At 47.2% G+C, this 21,160-nt stretch overlaps 1 protein-coding gene across 3 annotated transcripts in view; it reads left to right on the top strand.

The window, feature by feature from the left end:
- NBAS (NBAS subunit of NRZ tethering complex) overlaps positions 1–21,160 on the top strand; it is a 2,361,081-nt gene that overhangs the window by 812,883 nt on the left and 1,527,038 nt on the right. For all 3 annotated transcript variants that reach the window (XM_078647778.1, XM_078647779.1, XM_078647780.1), the window contains exon 33: positions 12,271–12,384. In XM_078647778.1, the coding sequence (XP_078503904.1) occupies positions 12,271–12,384 (114 nt within the window). The remainder of the gene's footprint in view (positions 1–12,270; positions 12,385–21,160) is intronic.

The following is a 21,160-nucleotide window of genomic DNA, read 5'->3' on the forward strand; positions in this document are numbered from 1 at the left end:
AATTCGACTGAACCACAGTGCCTTTTGACAGATCTGCAGCCACCCCCCCCTCAAGTCCTTGAGACCCTTATGGGTGAGTAGGCTCGCTTTATAAGCTACTTGATTGATTTAGGTCAAAGCTGAGGAAAATTCAGAACAGCTGTTTTTTAACAACTTCTTGACGTTCTGGAAGTCAGGCAGGTGTGGATATGGGGAGGGCAGCTTATTCCAATGATAGGGGGCTAGGTACGAAATAGACCTGCCACCATATCTGGCCAAGAAGATGAAAGAGGTCTACAAAAGGGCTTTATTGGAGGACCTTAAGCTGATAGTGACTGAGTCTGGAGTAGCGGAGAACAGGAGAGGACTTGTAGAAGGATTTGTGCATCAGACGGCATAGCTTGAAGACACTGCGTTTCCTGATGGGCAGCCAATGCAGTTTCTTTAATATGGAGGCAGAAGGTGTCCATGCAGGAAGATTGCAGATAAGCTGAGCACACCCTGCAGTTTGGCCATTAGGTTGTTACTGGCAGATACCAATAGTAGTTTGCCATAGTTTGGGTGACATTCACTAAGGAACACAATTCAGCATGGGTGTTTTCTTCAAAATGTCAAAATTTATTTTAAAAGTTATGTTATACAAAAGGGTACAAACTACAATTCGCATTGTGGCAAAAGTAACTGAAATTAACTTTTTTTCATATGGATCTTTCTATCATGAATACTTTGGCCATAACCCGTTTCACATATCTAATAACAGGAACAGCATAATTGACTATACATTGAACATTTCCTGGAAAACTAATCACAAAGAAAATGGTTCAAATTGTCGACGGTTCGGTCTTTACAGTGAAGGTATCTGTAAGACCATCTTCAGGGCGCAAGTTCATATGTGTACTGATGACCCTGACAAATTAGGAACCTATTCTTAAGTTCCAAAGTCATACTAGACAGCAACACAAAAATAGTTTGGCAAATGGCCAATGTGGGGCAAACGCTCACTGCAAAGTCTTTATTTCGTTAGGTGGAGACGTCTGAAATTCACAGCTGTCACCTTAGTCAGAAATGTGCCTGTGTCTTCATACACAAAAACAACAGTTGATGGACAGAATGCAGAACAATGTCATACATTCACCCCAGTACAGAGATCTGGGCCTAAATCCATAGTTTTTTGCTCACCATGCCATTCCAGTTTGGACCCAGCCATATGCAAATCAGCCTTGACCCTGTGCCTCATGGGAACAGTCCAGCCCGAACTGCCAAGTCAGGTCGTCCCTGGACTGTAAACAAGCATCCTAGGACTGGTTTCGGGGTTTCACTCCTCTTCAGCCAGGATAGCTTGATTCCAGTGGCATGGAGAACACGGCCATGTCTGAACTGGCGTGACTTGGTGAGCAAAATAACGATGGATTAAACCCAGATCTGTGACTGGGGGTGAATGTTTTGCCATTGTGCAACATTCCGTCCATCATCTTGTGTGTTTTGCTGTTCACCCTATGTGGGAAGGGTATGCCCAGACGTGGGTCCCGTGCTCACTGCGCCACTGGAGTCAAGCTATCCTGGCTGATGAAGGCTGATAGCCACAAACCGGTCCTGGGATGCTTGATTCCGGTCCAGGGAAGACATGGCTTGGCAGTTCGGTCTGGACTGTTCCCATGAGGCACAGGGTCAAGACTGATTTGCATATAGCCATGCCTGAACTGGGGTGGCTGAGTGAACTAATGAATGGTGATGGATTAAACCCAGATCAGTTGACTGGGGGTGAGTGTTTGATTTGTTCAAACGCTCCGTCCATCATCCCCTTTTGTATCGCTTTGTTCGCCCTAAGTGTGGCAGGGTGTGCTCAGACGTGAGTCCCTTGTTTACTTGGCCACTGGATTCAAGATAGCCTGGCTGATGAGGATTATGAATCCGAAACCTGTCCCAGGATGCTTGTTTCCGGTCAAGGGAAGACATGGCTTGGCACTTCGGGCTGGACTGTTCCCATGAGGCACAGGGTCAGACTGATTTGCCTATAGCCATGTCTGAACTGGGGTGGCTGAGTGAACTAAAGAATGGTGATGGATTAAACCCAGATCAGTTGACTGGGGGTGAGTGTTTGATTTGTTCAAACGCTCCGTCCATCATCCCCTTTTTGTATCGCTTTGTTCGCCCTAAGTGTGGCAGGGTATGCTCAGACGTGAGTCCCTTGTTCACTTGGCCACTGGATTCAAGATAGCCTGGCTGATGAGGATTATGAATCTGAAACCGGTCCCAGGATGCTTGTTTCCGGTCCAGGGAAGACATGGCTTGGCAGTTCGGGCTGGACTGTTCCCATGAGGCACAGGGTCAGACTGATTTGCATATAGCCATGTCTGAACAACTGGGGTGGCTGAGTGAACTAAAGAATGGTGATGGATTAAACCCAGATCAATGACTGGGGGTGAGTGTTTGATTTGTTCAAACGCTCCGTCCATCATCCCCTTTTGTATCGCTTTGTTCGCCCTAAGTGTGGTAGGGTATGCTCAGATATGAGTCCCTTGTTCACTTGGCCACTGGATTCAAGATAGCCTGGCTGATGAGGATTATGAATCCGAAACCGGTCCCAGGATGCTTGTTTCCGGTCCAGGGAAGACATGGCTTGGCAGTTCGGGCTGGACTGTTCCCATGAGGCACAGGGTCAGACTGATTTGCATATAGACATGTCTGAACTGGGGTGGCTGAGTGAACTAAAGAATGGTGATGGATTAAACCCAGATCAGTTGACTGGGGGTGAGTGTTTGATTTGTTCAAACGCTCCGTCCATTATCCCCTTTTGTATGGGGTGAATGTTTTGCCATTGTGCAACATTCTGTCCATCATCTTGTGTGTTTTGTGTCTTCATACACGTCCTCACTTGCGGATCTAGCAAAGCACATGTCACAAGTGGAGGTAACTTGATCCCTCATGGACAAGTGTGGTCAGTCTTTACTCCCAGACCCATCACCACCTGCTTAGCGGAGGGGGCTGGGCCCCTGGGTTAGCAGACTGTTGCACCCCCCAAGATCGGGGGGGGCAACAGTCTGCTAACCATAGCTCTTGTGCTTTGTCAAAAAGCACAATCTCAGTTATTTCACTGTCAAGTTGGAGGCGACTGTTGGCCATCCAGTTGGAAATTTCGGACATACAGTGCGCGGATTGAGTTTTCACTTTGTCAAGATCAGAACCAAAGGAGACAAGGAATGGTTGTTGTCCGCGTATGACACTATCTCCACTCCACAAGCTCTAAAAATCTGGGCCGAGGGAGCCACATAAACATTTAAAAGAGTTGGGCTCAAACATAAGCCCTGAGGGGACCCCCTTATTGATGTGTGTTGTTCGGGATTTAAAATGGGAGAGACAAACATTTTGTGTGCAATTGTCAAATTCCTGGTTGTGCTTGGTCAGTTTTTTAAATCAAGATGTGTGATACAGAGTAAGTGGGGGTGCTTGAGCATCAAAGTACGAGTGTCCCTTGCAGTAGGTGAGCATAAATCTAGGTAGGTGTTGTAAGTTGACAAGGTCATGGGGGCTTGGATTTTTGTGGCTGTAAATCCAGTTTGGTCAAGAGACATTTGGGGAGTTACCTTTTAATGCATTATTGTATACAATAGCACTGCTTCTGAAGAAGATCCTGGCACAGAAGGTATAATAGGAAAGGGTTTTGGAGAACTTCCATGCATATAGAATAGTTTTCAGTTCTAAGAGTTGGTAGTAAGTTTAGGAGGAGGAGGTCTGCTCCTCTAATGTCTGGGATAGGTTGAGAGTTCATGGCCCTAAGGCTACATGATTACTATTGAATAATATATTTATTTGAAATATTTAGTTTACAGTTCATTTGATTGCCTCCAAGAAGGGTCTTATGTGTTTGCGGTAATAGAGAATGTGTTCTCTTTCACCCGAAATTTCATAGGCAAGTCCAACATACATTTTATTTTAGTAGTCCTGTTTTAAATACTTGGATGGCTGTCCAGATGGAACTATCTGTTTGTCCAGAATTTGCACTGAGCAAATAGGAGTTGGATTATGGATTTGGTGGGAAATTTCCATATTTCAGACCACGTTTGATTAGCAAGGGTCTGATTTTCAGCTTCAAACAAGTGCCTTTTCATGTGTATTTAAGTATTTTTATTTGGCTTACTCCTATCGGTTATTATTAAATGTTTCCGGTAAAGTTTTCCCTGCATGGGTAGTTTGCTCAATAAGGAGTCTAGATCAGGTGTATGTGGTTTCATTAGCTTACCAGGAGCTTAAAGAACCTAAACAAATACATGTTAGATAGGTTCTATTTTTGCTTTAGCACCGCCAAAGAGAGTTGTGATTTTCTGGGTAGCAAGATCTTTTTATGTAGTTAATTTCTTTTCAACTAATTCTTTCCAGTAAATCACCTTTCCATCTGTTTTGAACTACAGGTTACCGTATAGTGTGGCTAGTGAGCATCCTCATATTTTATTGGTGTCATTTATCATGGTTTTTTTTTTAGCATTGGTGAAGTCTCTTATAATATTCTCTAATAGTCCGGGAGTGCAAGACTTTGATGTGCTTCATTGTTAGAGTGGCTGTAGATGTGATAGGGTTTTCAGTGGTTAGTCTTTATTTGGGGTTAGCGATACACTGTCCACTCTGTGGATTGTCTAACTAGACATGCTATTTGGTAATTCAAGTTTCATAAACAAACTACTCACCCTGATTTTTTTCTAATGAAATCAGACGAGCTTGTCTGCGTTTTTGTAGAAATTAGTAGATAAGTGTAAGGGGAATTTACTCATGATGAAATTGATTTGAGGTGAAATCATTATTTTAGTACATTCTAGTCTCCACCACATTATGAAGTTAGGGGAATAAACATCAATTAGATTCTTAATTTTGAATTTATGTGTCTTCTCGATGGGGTCTCTAGATTTTTGGAAGGACTTCCTGTACCATCTATTGATTAAGGTTGATGTTAAGGTGTTATTGGGTAGCATATCATCAATTGTTGTTAATGTGCTATGAGGATGAGAGCAGAAAGTTTTTTAAAAAACGATTTTCCCTTTCTGTGATTTCTGTCTTTGCCTGTGGTTGTTACACTCATTGCTGATGACTCAGTTTCCCCTCCAAATTTTTCCTTTCCTCTGTGCTAAGACCTGTATGTTAAAACAGTGCACCCCCTGCCACCATTTTGTGTTCACAAGCCAGTTAAACCAGCCCCCCTGCCTCCCCCCCCCCAGCAACAGGGATATTCTATATCAGAGGGTGCTTCTGTGAGCTGTTTAAACTGTGTTTACTAGGGACTGTGCACATAGTTTTTTGGCCAGTAGCGGGAGTAAAGTTTTATTCAAACAGTATTGATAGATTTCAAGTTAGTGAGGCCTTTACCTGCAGAAGTCCGAAGTGTAGATTGAGCCTGTCTGTCTCCTAGGAGATTCTGAACAGGATAAGCAGCTTCCAACTCCCTGGCCAGCAAACCTTGTGTGAGGTCGCTGGGACCTTACATGGTCTAGGGTTAGACTTTTAATTGGAAGTAGCGATTAGGGCTTCTGGTGTGATTGGTTGCTGGACTGGTTGTGGGACTAAGAGTAGGGTTAGGCTTTCTATTGGAAGTAGGAACAAGGGCTTTGTGTGCCATTGGTTGCTTGGACTTTGGGTGGGACTACTGGTAGGGCTAGGGCCTCTATTGTACGTAGAGATTAGGGTTTTTGAACTGATTGGGTGCTTGGACTAGGGCTAAGATTGGATGAAAGGTCATGGTCTCCTATTGGTTCTAGATTTTTAGGGCTAGTGTTGTGATTGTATAGTGTTAGGGCTAGGGTTACCACTGGCTGACGGGGTCACCTGATTACTAGGGCTATAAAAGGCCAGGCTTACGGCGTCTCAGCTCAGGCGTCGAGGCTAGGGGCGGAGAGGACAAGGGCAGTTGCCTGTTTGAGCCTGCTAAGGGCGGAGAGGACAAGGGCAGTTGCCTGTTTGAGCCTGTTAAGGGCGGAGAGGACAAGGGCAGTTGCCTGTTTGAGCCTGTTTGTGACTGGTCAGGACCAGGGCCAGAAATGGTGCCCAATATACATGCCTCCATTATGCCACTATACACTTTCAATGTACTTATGGATCTATATATTTATCACTTTCTACTAATTTAGCATTTCCAATGCACTTCCCTATTTCTATTTCCCAGCCTATACTTCTCTCAATATTTCCTCTACATCCACTCTCTAATTTAACCCCAAACCCCATACCACTACTATGATCCCCAAAATAACCCTTTCTAGACTCTCTCCTACTCTACCCCTCCTTGCATCATCTTACACCTCTTTTACTATATTGATACCCCAAAACAAACCTTTCTAAACTCTTCCCTTTTTTCTACCCCTCCCCAACCCTTCTCAATCCAAATAACTGACTAACATATCCACCACTAAAATTACTTTCATGTTTCACCATACTACACCATACTACTTCAACACCAATCCTGATGGGTTCCAGAGTAGCGTGCTACTTGCGCTTCAAAACCCCATCAGGGGTAGCAAGCACTATATAAATACAAACCTCTTTCCCTTCACTATCCCGCCACCTACCCTTTTCTACCCAAATAACTGAATAACAAATCCACTACTTAAATTACTTCATATTTTACTATACTAATTTTCAACATTAATCCTTTGAGTTCCATAGTTTACCAGAAAGGTCAGGATGCACGAAATCCTTTAATTTAATTCTTGATCAAGAACGCATGTTATGGATCCAGAAATGCAGTTTAAGAGGCAAATGGAGACCAATTTTCTCTTGGGCACTATTTGGGTAGAAGTTGCATTAAAATCATATCTGATAGAGACTTCTAGCTGTAGATTCCTTATCTCAGAATTATCCCCTGGCGTCGGACTGGATCCGGACATTTTTTGTGAGCAGTACCCAGTGCGGCGGTAGGTGGCCACATTCGGCCCTGCGTGGCGGCGTCTGCGCAGGAAGTGACATGCTTGGTGCATATGTAGTCGCCACCCTAGTGCACTGGCGTCAGTTCATTTCTTTCCACGCCAGCTAGTGAAGATCCGCAGAGAGATAACCCCAGTCACTTTTTGACTCTCTTTTTTGACTTTTTGTTGAAGTTTTTTGAGACTAGTCTCCTGGTGTGGCAGGGTTCAACGAGGAAGGCTGGATTCAAGCCCTGCAGCACCTGCCACAGACAACTATTGATGGCAGACCTGCACATCGTCTGCCTTTGGGGTCTTGAGTGTGACCACGATTCCAAGAACTGCGATGCTATGAATGACTTGATGCTGGTCAAGAGGAAAGTCCCGGTATCGGTTGTAGATTCTTTGCTCTTCGTCGCAGTTGGAGTTATTCCAACCCAATAAGTCCCACAAGAAGAAGAGTTAGAAATCGAAGAGGTCCTCAATTTCACCCCATTCGGCAAAGTCAGCAAACGAGACGAGGGAGCGTTGTCACTCGAGTTCTGGCTCCACAGTTAAGCCTGCGCCTGGGCCGTCTCTGCACCTCCCTGAGTTTCCAGGAGCCGTAATAACCCTTGTCCAATTCCGGGGTATTTTGTGAGGCCATGCACTTCACATTTAGGCGGCTCTTCTCTGCTGGAGCGCCTATGGGCCTTGAGGGTTCGGGAGGAGTCCCTACTGATGAGTCCGTCCTTTGCACTAGTCTGAACCCTTGGATCCATGGAAGGATCGGGACTGGCGCCTGTCGAGCCACCTCCAGGTTCTCCTGCGGACGCCATCCCTACTTATCCCCACCTCTAACACAAAGCCTGAGGGGTATCGCCTGACGGTGACTACTACCATCCCCTGTCTGAGCCAGGGCCCTATTCTTATGGGCTAGGACTTGGGGAAGATGGCTAGGTGTCATCGGTCACTGATGAATACCTGCTCCTAGACCCCAATATGGGCTGGTGTGAGACTTTGGTGGATGCCCGTGGACTAAACACCTCCCCAGATACTGGTGTGGTCTATCCTCCTACCATGGCTACAGAGCAGGTAGCCTCATTTGCTATGGTGGTCAGGAGGTCCTGGACCTTAGCCTGCCTTCAATGGCAGTCAAGACTAATGTCTTGACGGAGGTGCTTCAGCCGGGAGTTATCCCCTCAGAACCGCTTTTCCCATTTAATTAAGCCCTCATGGAGGTCCTGCTTAGGGCCTGGTTCAAGCCATGCACAGGGGCTCCTGTAAACAGGACATTGCCCACCGTCATCCCCACCACATGTGACCCCAGTTTCCTCATATAATGCCTACCTCAGAGAGCTTGGTGGTCCAAGCCTCCACTTCCGAGTAAATCCTGGCACCTTCCCTACCACCCTACTGGATAGCTTATCCAAAAGTCTGGATACCTTCCTTGCACTGAGTTCAGGAAACACTGCATGCCTTTTTGGCTGTTACTTCCGTTCACCATGGGATTTAGTTGTGCAGGTGCTGCCTATGGCCCTGGAGGAAGCCCGGGCCATATTCTCCAAGCTAATGCTGACAAGAGAGACGCAACTCGGTTCACAATCCAGTGTGGGCTAGACACAACCAACTTGCTAGGCAGAGCAGTTTCTTAGTCAGTGATCTTACAGCACCAAGCCTGACTGAGAACGACTAGCTTTTCAGGGGATGTCCAAGCTTTGCTTAAGGATAAGCCCTTTGATGGCTTCAGTCTCTTTGGAGACAAGGTGGACTCATCGCTGGAACGCTGCAAGGATAGCAGAGCTACAGTTAGGACCATGAGCCTTTCTGTGGCCACTTGCCGACCTCAGTCAGCCTTTCGCCACTTTCGTGGCAACGGATAGAGCTTTTAGCTACTTCTCTGTTGGCCCATCCACCACTGAACACAAGCTTCCCAGCCTCCGCGCGGTTGATGACACAGTACCCACTGACCCCTTGGGTAGGGCAGCCGGAGGTCTGGCTAGTCCATCACCCCCCGGCAGCCGTAACCTCCATTCCTCCTTAGTTTGCCCTACGCCCATCATGGGCATCCAGTGGCAGGCAGGATATGCCATCATGTGCACCACTGGAGGTCAGTAAGATACGACTAATAGGTTCTCCAGATTGTCCGAAGGGGCTATCCCTCCCCTTCATGACCACCCACTCATGCTACCTACTTGCGACCGGCTTTCCTTGCTGTGCCAGGGAGTTACGGTTTTCTTGTCCAAGAGAGCCATAAAGAGGGTGCTGACATCAGAAGTAGGTTATGGCTGTTATTTCAGCTACTTTCTGGTGCCCAAGATGGATGGAGGGCTTTGCCTCATCCTAGACCTGCGTCCTCTTAATTTCTCCTTGAAAAAGAAGACATTCAAAATGCAGATGCTTGCTCAAGTTCTGTCTGCCCTGATCCCGGGAGAGTGGATGTTAGTGTTGAACTTGCAGGGCGCATACTTTCACATTCCCGTCCGGCCTACCCACAGGCGTTACCTGCAGGTCACGTTGGACCAAGAACACTTTCAATCTGCTGTGCTCTTTTTTGACTGTACCAGCACACCTCGGGTGTTCACTAAGATAATGACGATGGTCGCAGCTCATCTGTAGAGGTCAGGGGTGCAAGTCTCCTCCATTTCAACGTCTGGCCCGTGAAGGCGGGCTCGCTTCAGGCAGTCGTCTCCCACCTCCAGAGTATGGCGGACCTCCTGCACTTGCTAAGGGTTCACTATTATTGTGCCAAAGTAACACCTGACTCTCAGATTCTCCTTTTCATCTGAGCTGTTCTGGACACAGTGATGTTTTGGGCTTATCCTCACAAACGGCGAGTTCAGGATATTGAGGCTATGATATTGATCCTGGGTTTCAGTGAGACTGACTCTGAGGCTTCTGGGCCTCATGGCCTCTTGCATCCTTCTTGTGACACGTCCTCTGGCATATGCAGGCTCTGCAATGGGACTTGAAGTTCCAGTGGGCGCAGCATCAGGGAATCTCTCTGACATGGTCCAGATCTTATAGAATACTACAGAAGATCTGGAGTGGTGATTATTGAACTGTAATTGAGTCAGCGACAGATCCCCCTCTTCCTTTCCCAACCAGATCTGACAGTAGTGACAGATGGGTCTCTCCTTGGATAGGGTGGCCATTTTGGAGCGGTGGAGAAAGGAGACCTTTGGTCTCTGACGCAATCCGAACTCCACATCAATCTATTGGAGTTCTGAGTGATCCAACTGTCTACCCTTCATCAAGGGAAGGCTAGTGCAGGTGTTCATGGACAACACCTCCACCATGTGGTACTGCAACAAACGGGGCAGGGTTTGTCAAGCGGCCTTTCATCTCTGGGCATGGCTGGAACATTGGTGTATATCCTTGGTGGTTCAACACCTGGCAGGCTCCCTAAACATCAGGGTGGACAAACTCAACTGCAGATGTCAAGCGGATCACAAATGATGTCTCCATCCGGAGGTGATGCAAGGTCACCTTCAGCAGTGGGGAGATCCTTGGTTACATCTGTTGGCCACCACCGAAAACGTGCAATGTCAGCAGTTTTGCGCGCTGGAGTTTCTAAGGCAGCTCTCGCTTGGAGAAGCTTTTCGTCTCGAATGGAGCTTAGGCATCCTGTACGCCTTTCCACCCATATCACTCCTGCCCAGATTACTCAAGATGATCAGGAAACACTGGGCCAAAATCATCCGTTTGGTCTCTACTGGGCTCGGAGTATTTGGATTCATGAGCTGTTGAGCATACGCTGCCCCCTTCAGCAGGATCTTCTGTTGCAGGAGCAGGGCAGGGTTCTCCACCTGAACCTGTCAACACTCCACCTTGATGCGTGGAGATTGAGCAGTGAGAGTTGACAGGTTTCAACCTTCCACCCGAAGTCTGTAATGTCATCCTGGCAGCCAGGCGTCCCTCCACCAAGAGGCCATACACCTGCTATTGGGGAAAGTTTGTGACAAGGTGTGCAGAAAAACAGTCTGACCACCTTTCTGCTCCCCTCTCTCAGGTACTTCTATTTATTCTTTCTCTTGCCCAGCAGGGCTCTGCTTTAGGAACCTTGAAAGGCTATCTTTCTGCCTTCTCTGCATTTCTGTGGTTGCCAGATCAGCCATCCCTGTTCAAATTCCCTATTGTACGTACATTTTTGAAAGGTCTCCACAACATTCTCCCTCCTTCACCTTTTATCATGCCTCAGTGGGACCTCAATTTAGAACTCGCCTTTCTCATGTGCACTCCCTTTGAGCTGCTACTCAACTGTTCTATCAGGCTCTTTACTATCAAAACAGTCTTTCTGGTGGGCATAAAACCTGGCCGGATGGTCAGTGAGCTCCAGGTTTTGTCATCTAAGCATCTGTAACTCAACTTCTTTCTGGACAAGCTGGCCCTTCCCACTCGGGCTTCCTCCTGAACAAAGGTGGTAACTCCTTTTCATCTAGGCCAGTCAGTCATCCTGCCTACCTTTCTCGCTCCACCCTATCCTTCTGAGGAAGACGAGCAGCTCCACCGACTGAACCCAGAAAGAGTTCCAGGTGGACGACCAACTCTTCGTGGGGTATGTCGGAGTCAAGAAAGTGAAGGGCGCGCAGAAATAAACCATCTCTCAATGGACGGGGCTCTGCATTAATATCTGCTATGCACTGCTCAAGAAGCGACGCTCAGAGGGTTTGCGTGCTCATTTCACCAGTGCAAAGGCTGCATCCACTGTGTTACCATGCAGAATCCCTGTCTTTTAGACATCTGCCACGCAGCAACGCAGACCTCTGCACACTTTCACGAAGCACTTCTGCCTAGACACTTAGGTCCGTTGGGATGGGCACTGCTGTTCGGTCCTTCAGGACGTTTTGGTGTTAAATAGTTTTGCAGACCCATCTCCAGGAAGGTATTGCTTGGGTACCTATTTTAAGGTAAGGAATTTGCGGCTAGAAGTCTCTATCAGATGAACAAGCTACTTACGTTTGTTAACACCTTATCTGGTAAAGACTCTTGGCTGCAGATTCCTTACCGATCCACCCATCCTACCTGCTCTGTGAACAGATTTCTATGGACAGGGCTATTCCCCATTCAGGGTCCTAGTTTTACACACCTGTGGTCAGTGTTGCACATGGCTCTGCGCTCCTATCGTGGAAATTCGTGAATAAGAATCTGACGTCAAACTCACTGTGGTCGTGCCTACATAGGCAAAGCATGGGTCACTTTCAGCGCAGATGATGCCATGTGGAGCGGAACAATGCCGCCCATCAGCTCAAAGGGGTACTACTCTACTAACATCTCCGGATCCAGTCTGACACCTGGGGAAATTCTAATGTAAGGAATCTGCGGTTAGATAGTTTCTACCAGCTAAGGCATGACTGAAGGTGCGTAACATTCTTGGTAGCAGAATGTAACTTTGCAAAATTGACTATCTTTTTTCCAAAATGCTTTACAGGAGATGACCAGACAGAACAGAAGGGAAAGGTTTTGACCCTATTAGTTGAAAAAGCTCTACACTTCCAGGACTACAAAGCAGCGAATATGCACTGCCAAGAACTTATGGCCTCAGGTGAGCTATAAATATTGAATAAAGGGGTTTAATGCACTGAACCGATTCCTTTAAAGTCTATGTTCTTTGTACTAAATATTCCAGAAAGCATGTGAACATTTACTTAGCCACTGATGCTCTGTTTTCACTATTTTGGCACCTTTGCGACAGAATGATTAATTATTTTTGGTATCAAAATTGTATTTTATTGACCACTCATTTTCATTTTCCAAACCTGTGCTTGTGCTTTCTTCCATATTTAAGAACTTAGATGTTGGGTTGCTCTAACTGATAGAGTGTGAATTGACCTTCGAGGTAGCTGGACTACTGGACAGAATAAACTATTTCTAAGTGCTCTAAATACAAGATGTTACTGTGCTTTAAGACTAACCTTTGAAGAATTGAAGGCTGACTTGACCTTGATAGGATTCAAACTTATTATTAGTCTATCACAACAGAAGTCAAAGATGAGCATTTAACTCTCAGAGCCTACTTGTCTGCTAGGGGTATGCACTAACTATCATGGAAGGAGATATAGGTACCAGGAATTATTACAGAGAAAGTGACACTACACACACCACCGAAAATAATATTAAGATGACCCTACATTTGGATTGGCTGATGGTTAACCAGGCACAACCATCTAGAGTTGCATAATGAGAAGCGAACAGATGGTTGTTTGCAGATCCAGGAGCAGCTTTCGTCCCGTTCTAGGCTACAAAACTAAAACCGTGTTTTTTCCAGTTGTGAGACCTGTACATTCTTCAGCCTTTTAGCATATCTGGCTCTTTCCAGCCCTCTGGATGGAGAGTGGTTTTACTAGCGCGAGGACACACCAGTTGGTGTAACCATGCGCTATATCAGTGGATTATTATTATTATGACATAGTTCCCTGCTGTGTCTTGAACAAGTGGCTCAACACTACCACTAGTGTGCACCTGTGGCTTGGTGCTATAGGCACCAAATATTCCATTGAACATAGTACTAGCTTCTTTGGGTCTTCAAAGCAGAAAAGAAGGGAAAAGTTGGGTGCAGGTCGGAATAGCTATAGTGCAAGATCTGTTTATAGATGGAGCACGAGTACCATTCTATGTTATTGGGCACAACTGAGCCCCCTCTCTCCTTGGAAATGTTCCTGTTATAGAACCATAAGGACGGGAATGCACAAACTATGGGACAAAACTGAAACATTCACTATATTCACAGTGGGCTGTGGACAAATTCAACACTTGGCTTTAGAGAGCTCTCCTGGACCAGGGGGGATGCCCCCGAATAAACCTAAGCATAATTGGGGAAATGATATTGATAAAGAGGAGGAAAAAGTTTCCAGGATGTCCAGGATTTAATACATTCAATGAAACTAGTTGCATGAGGGTCTTTGCTAGCTAGCCTATGATGGTGGACGTTGAGCTCTTTGCTCCATGCTGGCCCATCTAGAACCCTGTGTTATCTGCCGTCTGGGGGCGTCCCCGGTCCCTGCAACTGAATGCAACTGGAGACGGGGGTTTCCAGGGCACTTTATTGCCCACAATTACTTTTCTCTCTGGTGCGGACTGCTCCCAGAGGGGCATGTCGCCCCGGCCCCAGATCTCAAGATGGCAGTCGAGGCCTGATCGGTGACTCCTCCCTGGGGCTTGTGGGCCCACGGTGCCAGACGGCTGGGAACAGTAGTTGTGCCGTGTAGGAAGCTTTCTTTTTATGTAGTACACAAAAATGAGGTATACTATGTAGAAAGTCCAGGCAACCGTTAATGCTTAAATAATCCCAAATGCTCTCTTGTGGTAGTGTGGGCAAGCAATTTAGGTGTATTAGAGGGTAGTGATAATGCATTTGTTGAACACACAGACTCAACAGACTCAATAAATTAAACACACACTGAAGAAGAAATTCGAGACTAATTTAGAAAAATGACAGGCAGTTTATATTTATTTTAACTACAAGAACTTTGTTAATGGGTAATCTCCCACCTTGCCGAAGTTCAACTCGGAAACGCCTGCAGCTGGTGGACCTGGGCCCTGCTGTGGGGACTGACCATATTGTCACTTATGGGGAAGCCGAAGGCTAATTCTGCGGGAGTGCAGCCTTGCTCGGGGGAACCTTCGCATCCCCCTGTTGTGGAGACAGAGGGCCTGAACCCCCGGAGACCTCTATACATCTCCGTCTCAACAAGATACTTGCTGCCTCAGCGGACACTAAGAGCACCATCTAACAAGAAATTAGTGTTTGTCTGTGGGCCTGGGCCTCCTGCAGCCTTAACACTGCGAGTTGGCTGATTGGGTTAAGGAGGTGGAGACCTAGTGGGCGAACTGCAGCCGGAACACCTGACACTGACTAGCAAGATGGCAGAGTTGTATTGTATTGTATTAGGTTCTTATATAGCGCAGACTGGCACCCTGGTACTTAGACTTAAGTGGTAAAACACCTTTACAACGCAACTTTCTTTCTGCTTAGAAGCACACACCAACGGTTTTGTTGGCCTGTGACTCCATTAGATCACCGTCCACCAGAACCCCCAGATTGCGCACCGTATTGACTGGAACCAAAGGTTCCTCCTCGTGAGTGAGCCTAAACTCCAGTGGAAGATGCTGGGACATTCTAGCAGTGGAGCAGTATATCACCTCTGTTTTCCCCCCATTAAACTGTAAAAAAATTCTCCCGAGCCAACCAGCAGTCTGACGCATACACTCCTGGAACGTATCCATGGATACTGCTTGTTTCCCTTCCAGGGAAAACACCAGTTCAGTGTCGTCAGCGTAGTTGACCCGGTCGATTCCAAAAGATTTGATGATGGGGAACAGGGGCCGTAGGTAGATATTGAAAAGAATAGGGCTGATCACAAAGCCCTGCGGTACCCCATGGTGTACGGGATTTGCTGGAAGTGAACGGTGTCATAGTCACCACCTGATAGATAGGACTGTAACCACTGTTGACCGACAGGGTTATTATCCTGGACTACTGAGCACAAGACATAGAAGGGTGTATCTGTCGACACAAAATCTTTGTGGTGGGAATCCCTGACGGTACAAAGGGGGGGCGACATGGTGACCTATCTTGAACGTTGGCTGCAGATGGAGGTTGCCTTGAATCACCTTACTCCCTTCATTGCTCTGAAGCGAGCCCACAGAGTACTGGCTTCCCCGTTAGTGCCAGGCCACCCGCCCCTTTGTGGCTAGATTGCTCCACTATAAGTAGGCTTTCCTGTTTTTTAGTTTCTATTCTAGTGTTTTTTTCCCCAGTGTTTTATAGTGATTTCAATACCTTGAAAAAACAGTGGTTATCAGTTGTTACACATTTTCGCGCCATTAAAAACAACAGAAACAGTGTTTTTCCATTTTTTGTGGAACATTTTGCTTTTATTATTGCTTGCTTTCTGTACTGATAGTGCATGGTATATAGACAGTGTATATGAGATCCAAATATATTTTTGCAAATCAAACCTGTTGTAGTACAATGCCAAAACAGCCATTACACAATTTGCTAACTCTGGCCACTGACATAGCTTTCCATGCCAATATTAGTGCACTTGAAGATTGCGATTCTGTGGGCAAGTTATGCAAAATGTGCGTTGAACTGGGCACTTATGCCCTCAGAGTTATTGAAGCGGTAAAAAATGAAGCAGCACTTTTGAAACTACGGAGAAAATTCACCTTTACGGAAGTGGTCTAGAACTTGTATAGAATACCACAGTGAGGTTTCATTGACTTCAAATGTCCTGGTTGGTGAAGGGACATTTCTATGCATCATCGCAAGCCATTTCTCATACATTGTAAAATAAAAGTTCCTGTATTGCTCTTCAACATTGATTTGCTTACCAAGTGACAAGCACTCTTAACATGGAACATGTTGCAGTGCCAAAGTCACTTAAGGTGTCGCCCAGCCCCTTCTCATCTTCACCAAATATGCGGAACACTTGGCAGACAAGGGTGTTTCCAAACTCTAGTTTTTTTTATGTCCACTACAGCAGTTATGTTTTCCTGTAAAAATCTAAGAATGCAGTCCAGTGTACTTTTTTTCACATCACTATCCTAAATGGATAATATAGCATTCACAGCCCCTTGGACTGAGAACCAACAGCTAAGTGACGCAGTTGGGATGAATTTTTCTTTTATGCCACACAAAGCACAAAATTAGAAATATTTGTGCATTAGTTCCCATGCATAACAAAACTGTGCACCAGAATGGACTAAAAAGTCAATAGCATTCTTTTTTTAAGACCTTTATTGAACCTGTTGCATGTACACAGCAGCGTGCCTACAACCCATTGACAGGGCCGGCTGCAAACGATTTGGTAGCAGTGAAAACTAAGCACATAATCAATGACATTTAAGAGCACCCACCGATATCCGTTGAAGCGGACACCAACCGGTGCTCCAGAGTCCACTTACATCGTACATTAGCATCGCATACAGTAAATACGGTCTTATTTTGTGATTTTATACAAACAACTTTTCATTACCCCAACAACCCTCCACCCCGCACCCCAGGAGTCCGATCTTGGCAGCATGTTGCAGTGCATAAGGTCTTAGGACGAAGAACAACCTTTACCCAGCTGTTTAGCATATCAGGGAAACACATCTCAGAACCCTTGACCGTCAAGATCTATGTGCAGAACATGGCATCGGTGCACTTATAACTCAACCACACTTCTATGCAGGCAGGTCACACAGAAAAAATGCAGAAGGAAGAAATCGCAGCACACATCCAGTACCCCTTTGCTGCCTACCTCACTCGCAACCCATCACATTGAGCCTCCCTCCCCTACCGACGTACCTCCATGCACACTGCTAGCACTGTCATCGTCAGCCATGGAGAGCATATACACCGTAAATGGGCCCCAGAAATCACGTGGACGTGACCTCGCAGGAAGCCCCTCGTAGTAGCAAACTAGCTGATCCCTGCAGAATGCCATATCCTGCAGCCACAGTTGCACATCAGGCGCTCGCCTCCCTCCCCAGGCCATAGCCACTCAGCGTTTAGCAATCTGCAATGCCAATACTATCAGCCGCCTCACACCCGCAGGCACCCCGGAGGCCAACCCCAACAAGCACAGTCGGATGTCCAGCGCAACCTCAATTGACGTCATTTTAGAGAGCGCCTCGGTCACAGCCACCCAGAAGGCATACACACGCGCGCAACCCCAGGCCAGGTGTACAAAGTCCGCATCATCCATCCCACATCGAACACACTGAGACGTCTCTCGGAGACCATACCTTACTAACTGAAATGGCGTACAGTACCACTGGTGCAAAAATTTATAATGAATAAGGCGAAAATTGCCATTGGCCACGAACCCCCCGGTCATAGAGCAACACTCGGACCACTCATCATCTGTTAGTGGTTCAGGCAGGCACGCGTCCCATCTAGCCCTTGCCGTCCCTGCGCCTCCCCCCTCGTCCTCCTGCGAGGCTCGGTATAACCTGGAGAGCAACTTGGCCTTATCCGGTGCAGTGTACAGAAATTGCAAGGCACCCAGCGTCAAGGGTTCTTCCGGATATGTAGGATATAAGGCGTGTATGGCTGCTCGGAGCCGGACATATATAAACGTGGACATAACCACGTTCGGAGAGCGATCCGTCATAGCCTGCAATGAGAGGAAAGAGGCACCTGGAAACAGTTTTCCAACCGTGTCAAGCCCCGCACCCCGTAGGACCTGCAAGGCCCCAATGTCACTGGAGACCGAGATCTCTGCGTGATACAGCAGCGGCATATCAGGGGCATACAATGGCAGTCGGTTCGCTCGTTTACCCAATTCTCGCCAGGCATTAGTAGTGGAGCGTACCGTGTCTACTTCCCCCTTCTCAAACACAGAGTGCGTGTTGACTATCATTGCCTTCAGTGGAATAGGCAGGACTGCACTGGCCTCCAGCGCTACATGTGGCGTGTACGGAGGGGCCGACAGCCAATAGGCAGCAAACTGCGCTTGGGCGCACAAGTAGTACAGTTTCATATCTGGGATGGCAAAGCCCCCCATCTCATACGGCTTAGTCAAGACATCCCATTTCACTCTTGGTTTCTTACCGGCCCAGGTTAACGCTATCAACAAGGACTGCAGTCTGTCAAAGAAATGCGATTTAAGCGGGAGCGGAATATTAACAAAAAGATATAAACATTTCGGAAGAACTACCATTTTTATTAGAGACACACGATCACCGAAGGTGAGCGGGAGCCGAATCCAACGCGCGACCTGGTCCTCTAGTTTAGAGATAGCCACTCCATAATTAGCCCGAATGATTTCCTGACAGTCCCTATGTATCCAAATTCCAAGGTAACGGACCGGACCTGTGGCCCACTCCAACGGGAACTCTAAGGGGAAGGGGGCCGCAATGTCAGTGAGTGGCAATATAACAGATTTCTCCCAATTAATGGAGAGACCCGAGAGACGGCTAAACCGAATAAATTCACGCAGCACGGATTCCAAATATCGCGCAGGCTCTCGCACATAAAGGACCATATCATCGGCATACATGGATACCGCCAGAGATCGAAGAGGAAACTTCAGGGCAGCTTCCGCATACCTCTGCCGCAGCACACATGCCAGTGGCTCCATCACAAGAGCAAAGAGCAAAGGCGACAGGGAGCAGCCCTGCCTGGTCCCTCGCCGCACAGGGAACGGAGCTGCCACATGGCCGTTCACCCGTACACGTGCAATTGGATTTGTGTAGAGCAGAGTCACCAGTGACGTAAAAAAGTATGGCACCCCCATACGATGTAAGATCGCGATCATATACCGCCATGCGACCAAGTCGAAGGCCTTTGCGGCGTCTAGCATGACAGCCACCGCAGCCAAGTCTGGTTTGAGAAGATGTAACACCGCAAAGATGGCCCTTAAATTGTGAGTGGTAGACCGGAGGGGGATAAAGCCAGACTGATCTGGCAGCACCATGATCGGGAGGAGCAGGCGCAGCCGAGTCGCTAACACTTTAGCAATAATTTTGACATCGGTGTTCATAAGGGACAAGGGCCGATATGATTCGCACTTATTCGGCGGTTTACCTGGTTTCGGCAGTGCAACCAAAAGCGCCTCTCTCAATGTGATCGGGAAATTACCCAGTTCCACCGCCTCCTCCAGGACCATTGCCAGGTGTGGTAGCAAAAGATCCACATACTCTTTATAAAATTCAGACGGTAACCCATCGGTGCCCGCTGCCTTGCCATTTGGTAATGACGCTATCGCATCCCTAAATTCCCCCTCGGTTATAGTATGCATAAGGAGCTCCTGTTGACCCCTCGAAAGCCAGACCAGCGCTATATCTGCAAAGTATTGTGCAAGTTCTTCCTCCCCTGCCGTCTCCCTATGCTCATACATCTGTTCATAATATTTTGTAAAACAGGTCAGAATACCAGTCGCACTAGTAATAGTGGTGTCCCCTTCCTCTATTTCCTGCACTGCACAATGTCTCGCCCAAGGGTCTTTAATTCGATCCGCCAAACCTCGCCCCGGACGACCCCCCTCGCCATAATAACGCGCTCTGGTCTGTTTGGACAAGAATTTAACCTCCTGATCCGCCAGATCATTGTATTCAGTGACTTTCAAGCGAATACTGGCCAGCAAGGACTCCTCAGGGTGTTCCTTCCAGTCGCCGTTCAAGCAACAACAATTCTCCCTCCAACTTAGCCATGGCGTCCCTTAACGATGTGAGCACACTCGATTGCAGGCCAATACACGCTCCCCTAATGGTCACTTTGAAGGCCTCCCACACCGTGCACATACTATCAACTGACCCAACATTTTTAGCAAAGAATTCCTCAATGATCGTCCTCAGGCGTTCACGCAACACCAAGTCAGTTAAGGTACCAGCCGGAAGTCTCCAGGAAAAAGGAGCTGGTGCATGCGACGGTAGTGCCACTTTCATACAAACTGGCGCATGATCAGAAATCGTCCGAGGCAGGTGCACGACATCCATCACCCATCCGCTGACATCGCGGGTCACCAACCAATAGTCCAGCCTTGACCATGTGTCATGCGCAGACGTGTAACATGTGCCTTCCCTCCTCTCAGGATGTGTCAATCGCCACACATCCACCATTCCAAGCCCCCCCATTCCATCTCGCACTGCAGCAGCCGCTCTCTTGTGCGCATAAGGCCTATCATGTTTCCTGTCCAGTGCTCCATCTAGAGTGACATTCAAATCTCCCCCACAAATTATAGCCGACGGAGGCAGCATATAGATCCTATTCCACAGAGTAACATAAAAGTCTGGGTCATCGGCATTGGGGCCATAGACATTAACCAGCGTGACCAAGGTACCACACAGCTTGCCGTGTAGTATGATATATCTACCATCCACGTCAACCTCTTCACGCAGCGATACAAATGGAACATTTTTTTTATCAGAATCATAACTCTGCGTGCATATGCCGAATAATTCGAAGCCAGCCTGAAGCCGGCCCATTGTTTGCCCACAGTGTCAGCCGCCCTTCCCTTAAGATGTGTCTCCTGTATGAAAGCCACCTGTGCCCCATGCCTGTTCAGAAATGCCAACATTTGTCTAGTTTTCTGCGGACGATTCAGTCCCCTCACATTCCAGGTAATACAAGTAAGATTACCCCCCCTGTTCATAGAACCAAACCTCAAGCGTACCCTGTAAACAATAGAACAGTCCTAATGCCCCCCAGAAGATGCAGAGCATACAGTAAGTATACAAACAAGTATCAGCAGGTAATGCCGCATATGGAAGGCCGCATAGCGACCACGATTGACTCAGTTCCTGTCTCGTCCATTCCAACCCCCCACCATAAAGCGCCACACAGCTTGCCCTGACCCAAAAACTCCAAAAGCCCAAAATCCCCCCTCCAC

The sequence above is a fragment of the Lissotriton helveticus genome, chromosome 6 (genome assembly GCF_964261635.1).
Source record: "Lissotriton helveticus chromosome 6, aLisHel1.1, whole genome shotgun sequence".
Classification (NCBI taxonomy): Eukaryota; Metazoa; Chordata; class Amphibia; order Caudata; family Salamandridae; genus Lissotriton; species Lissotriton helveticus.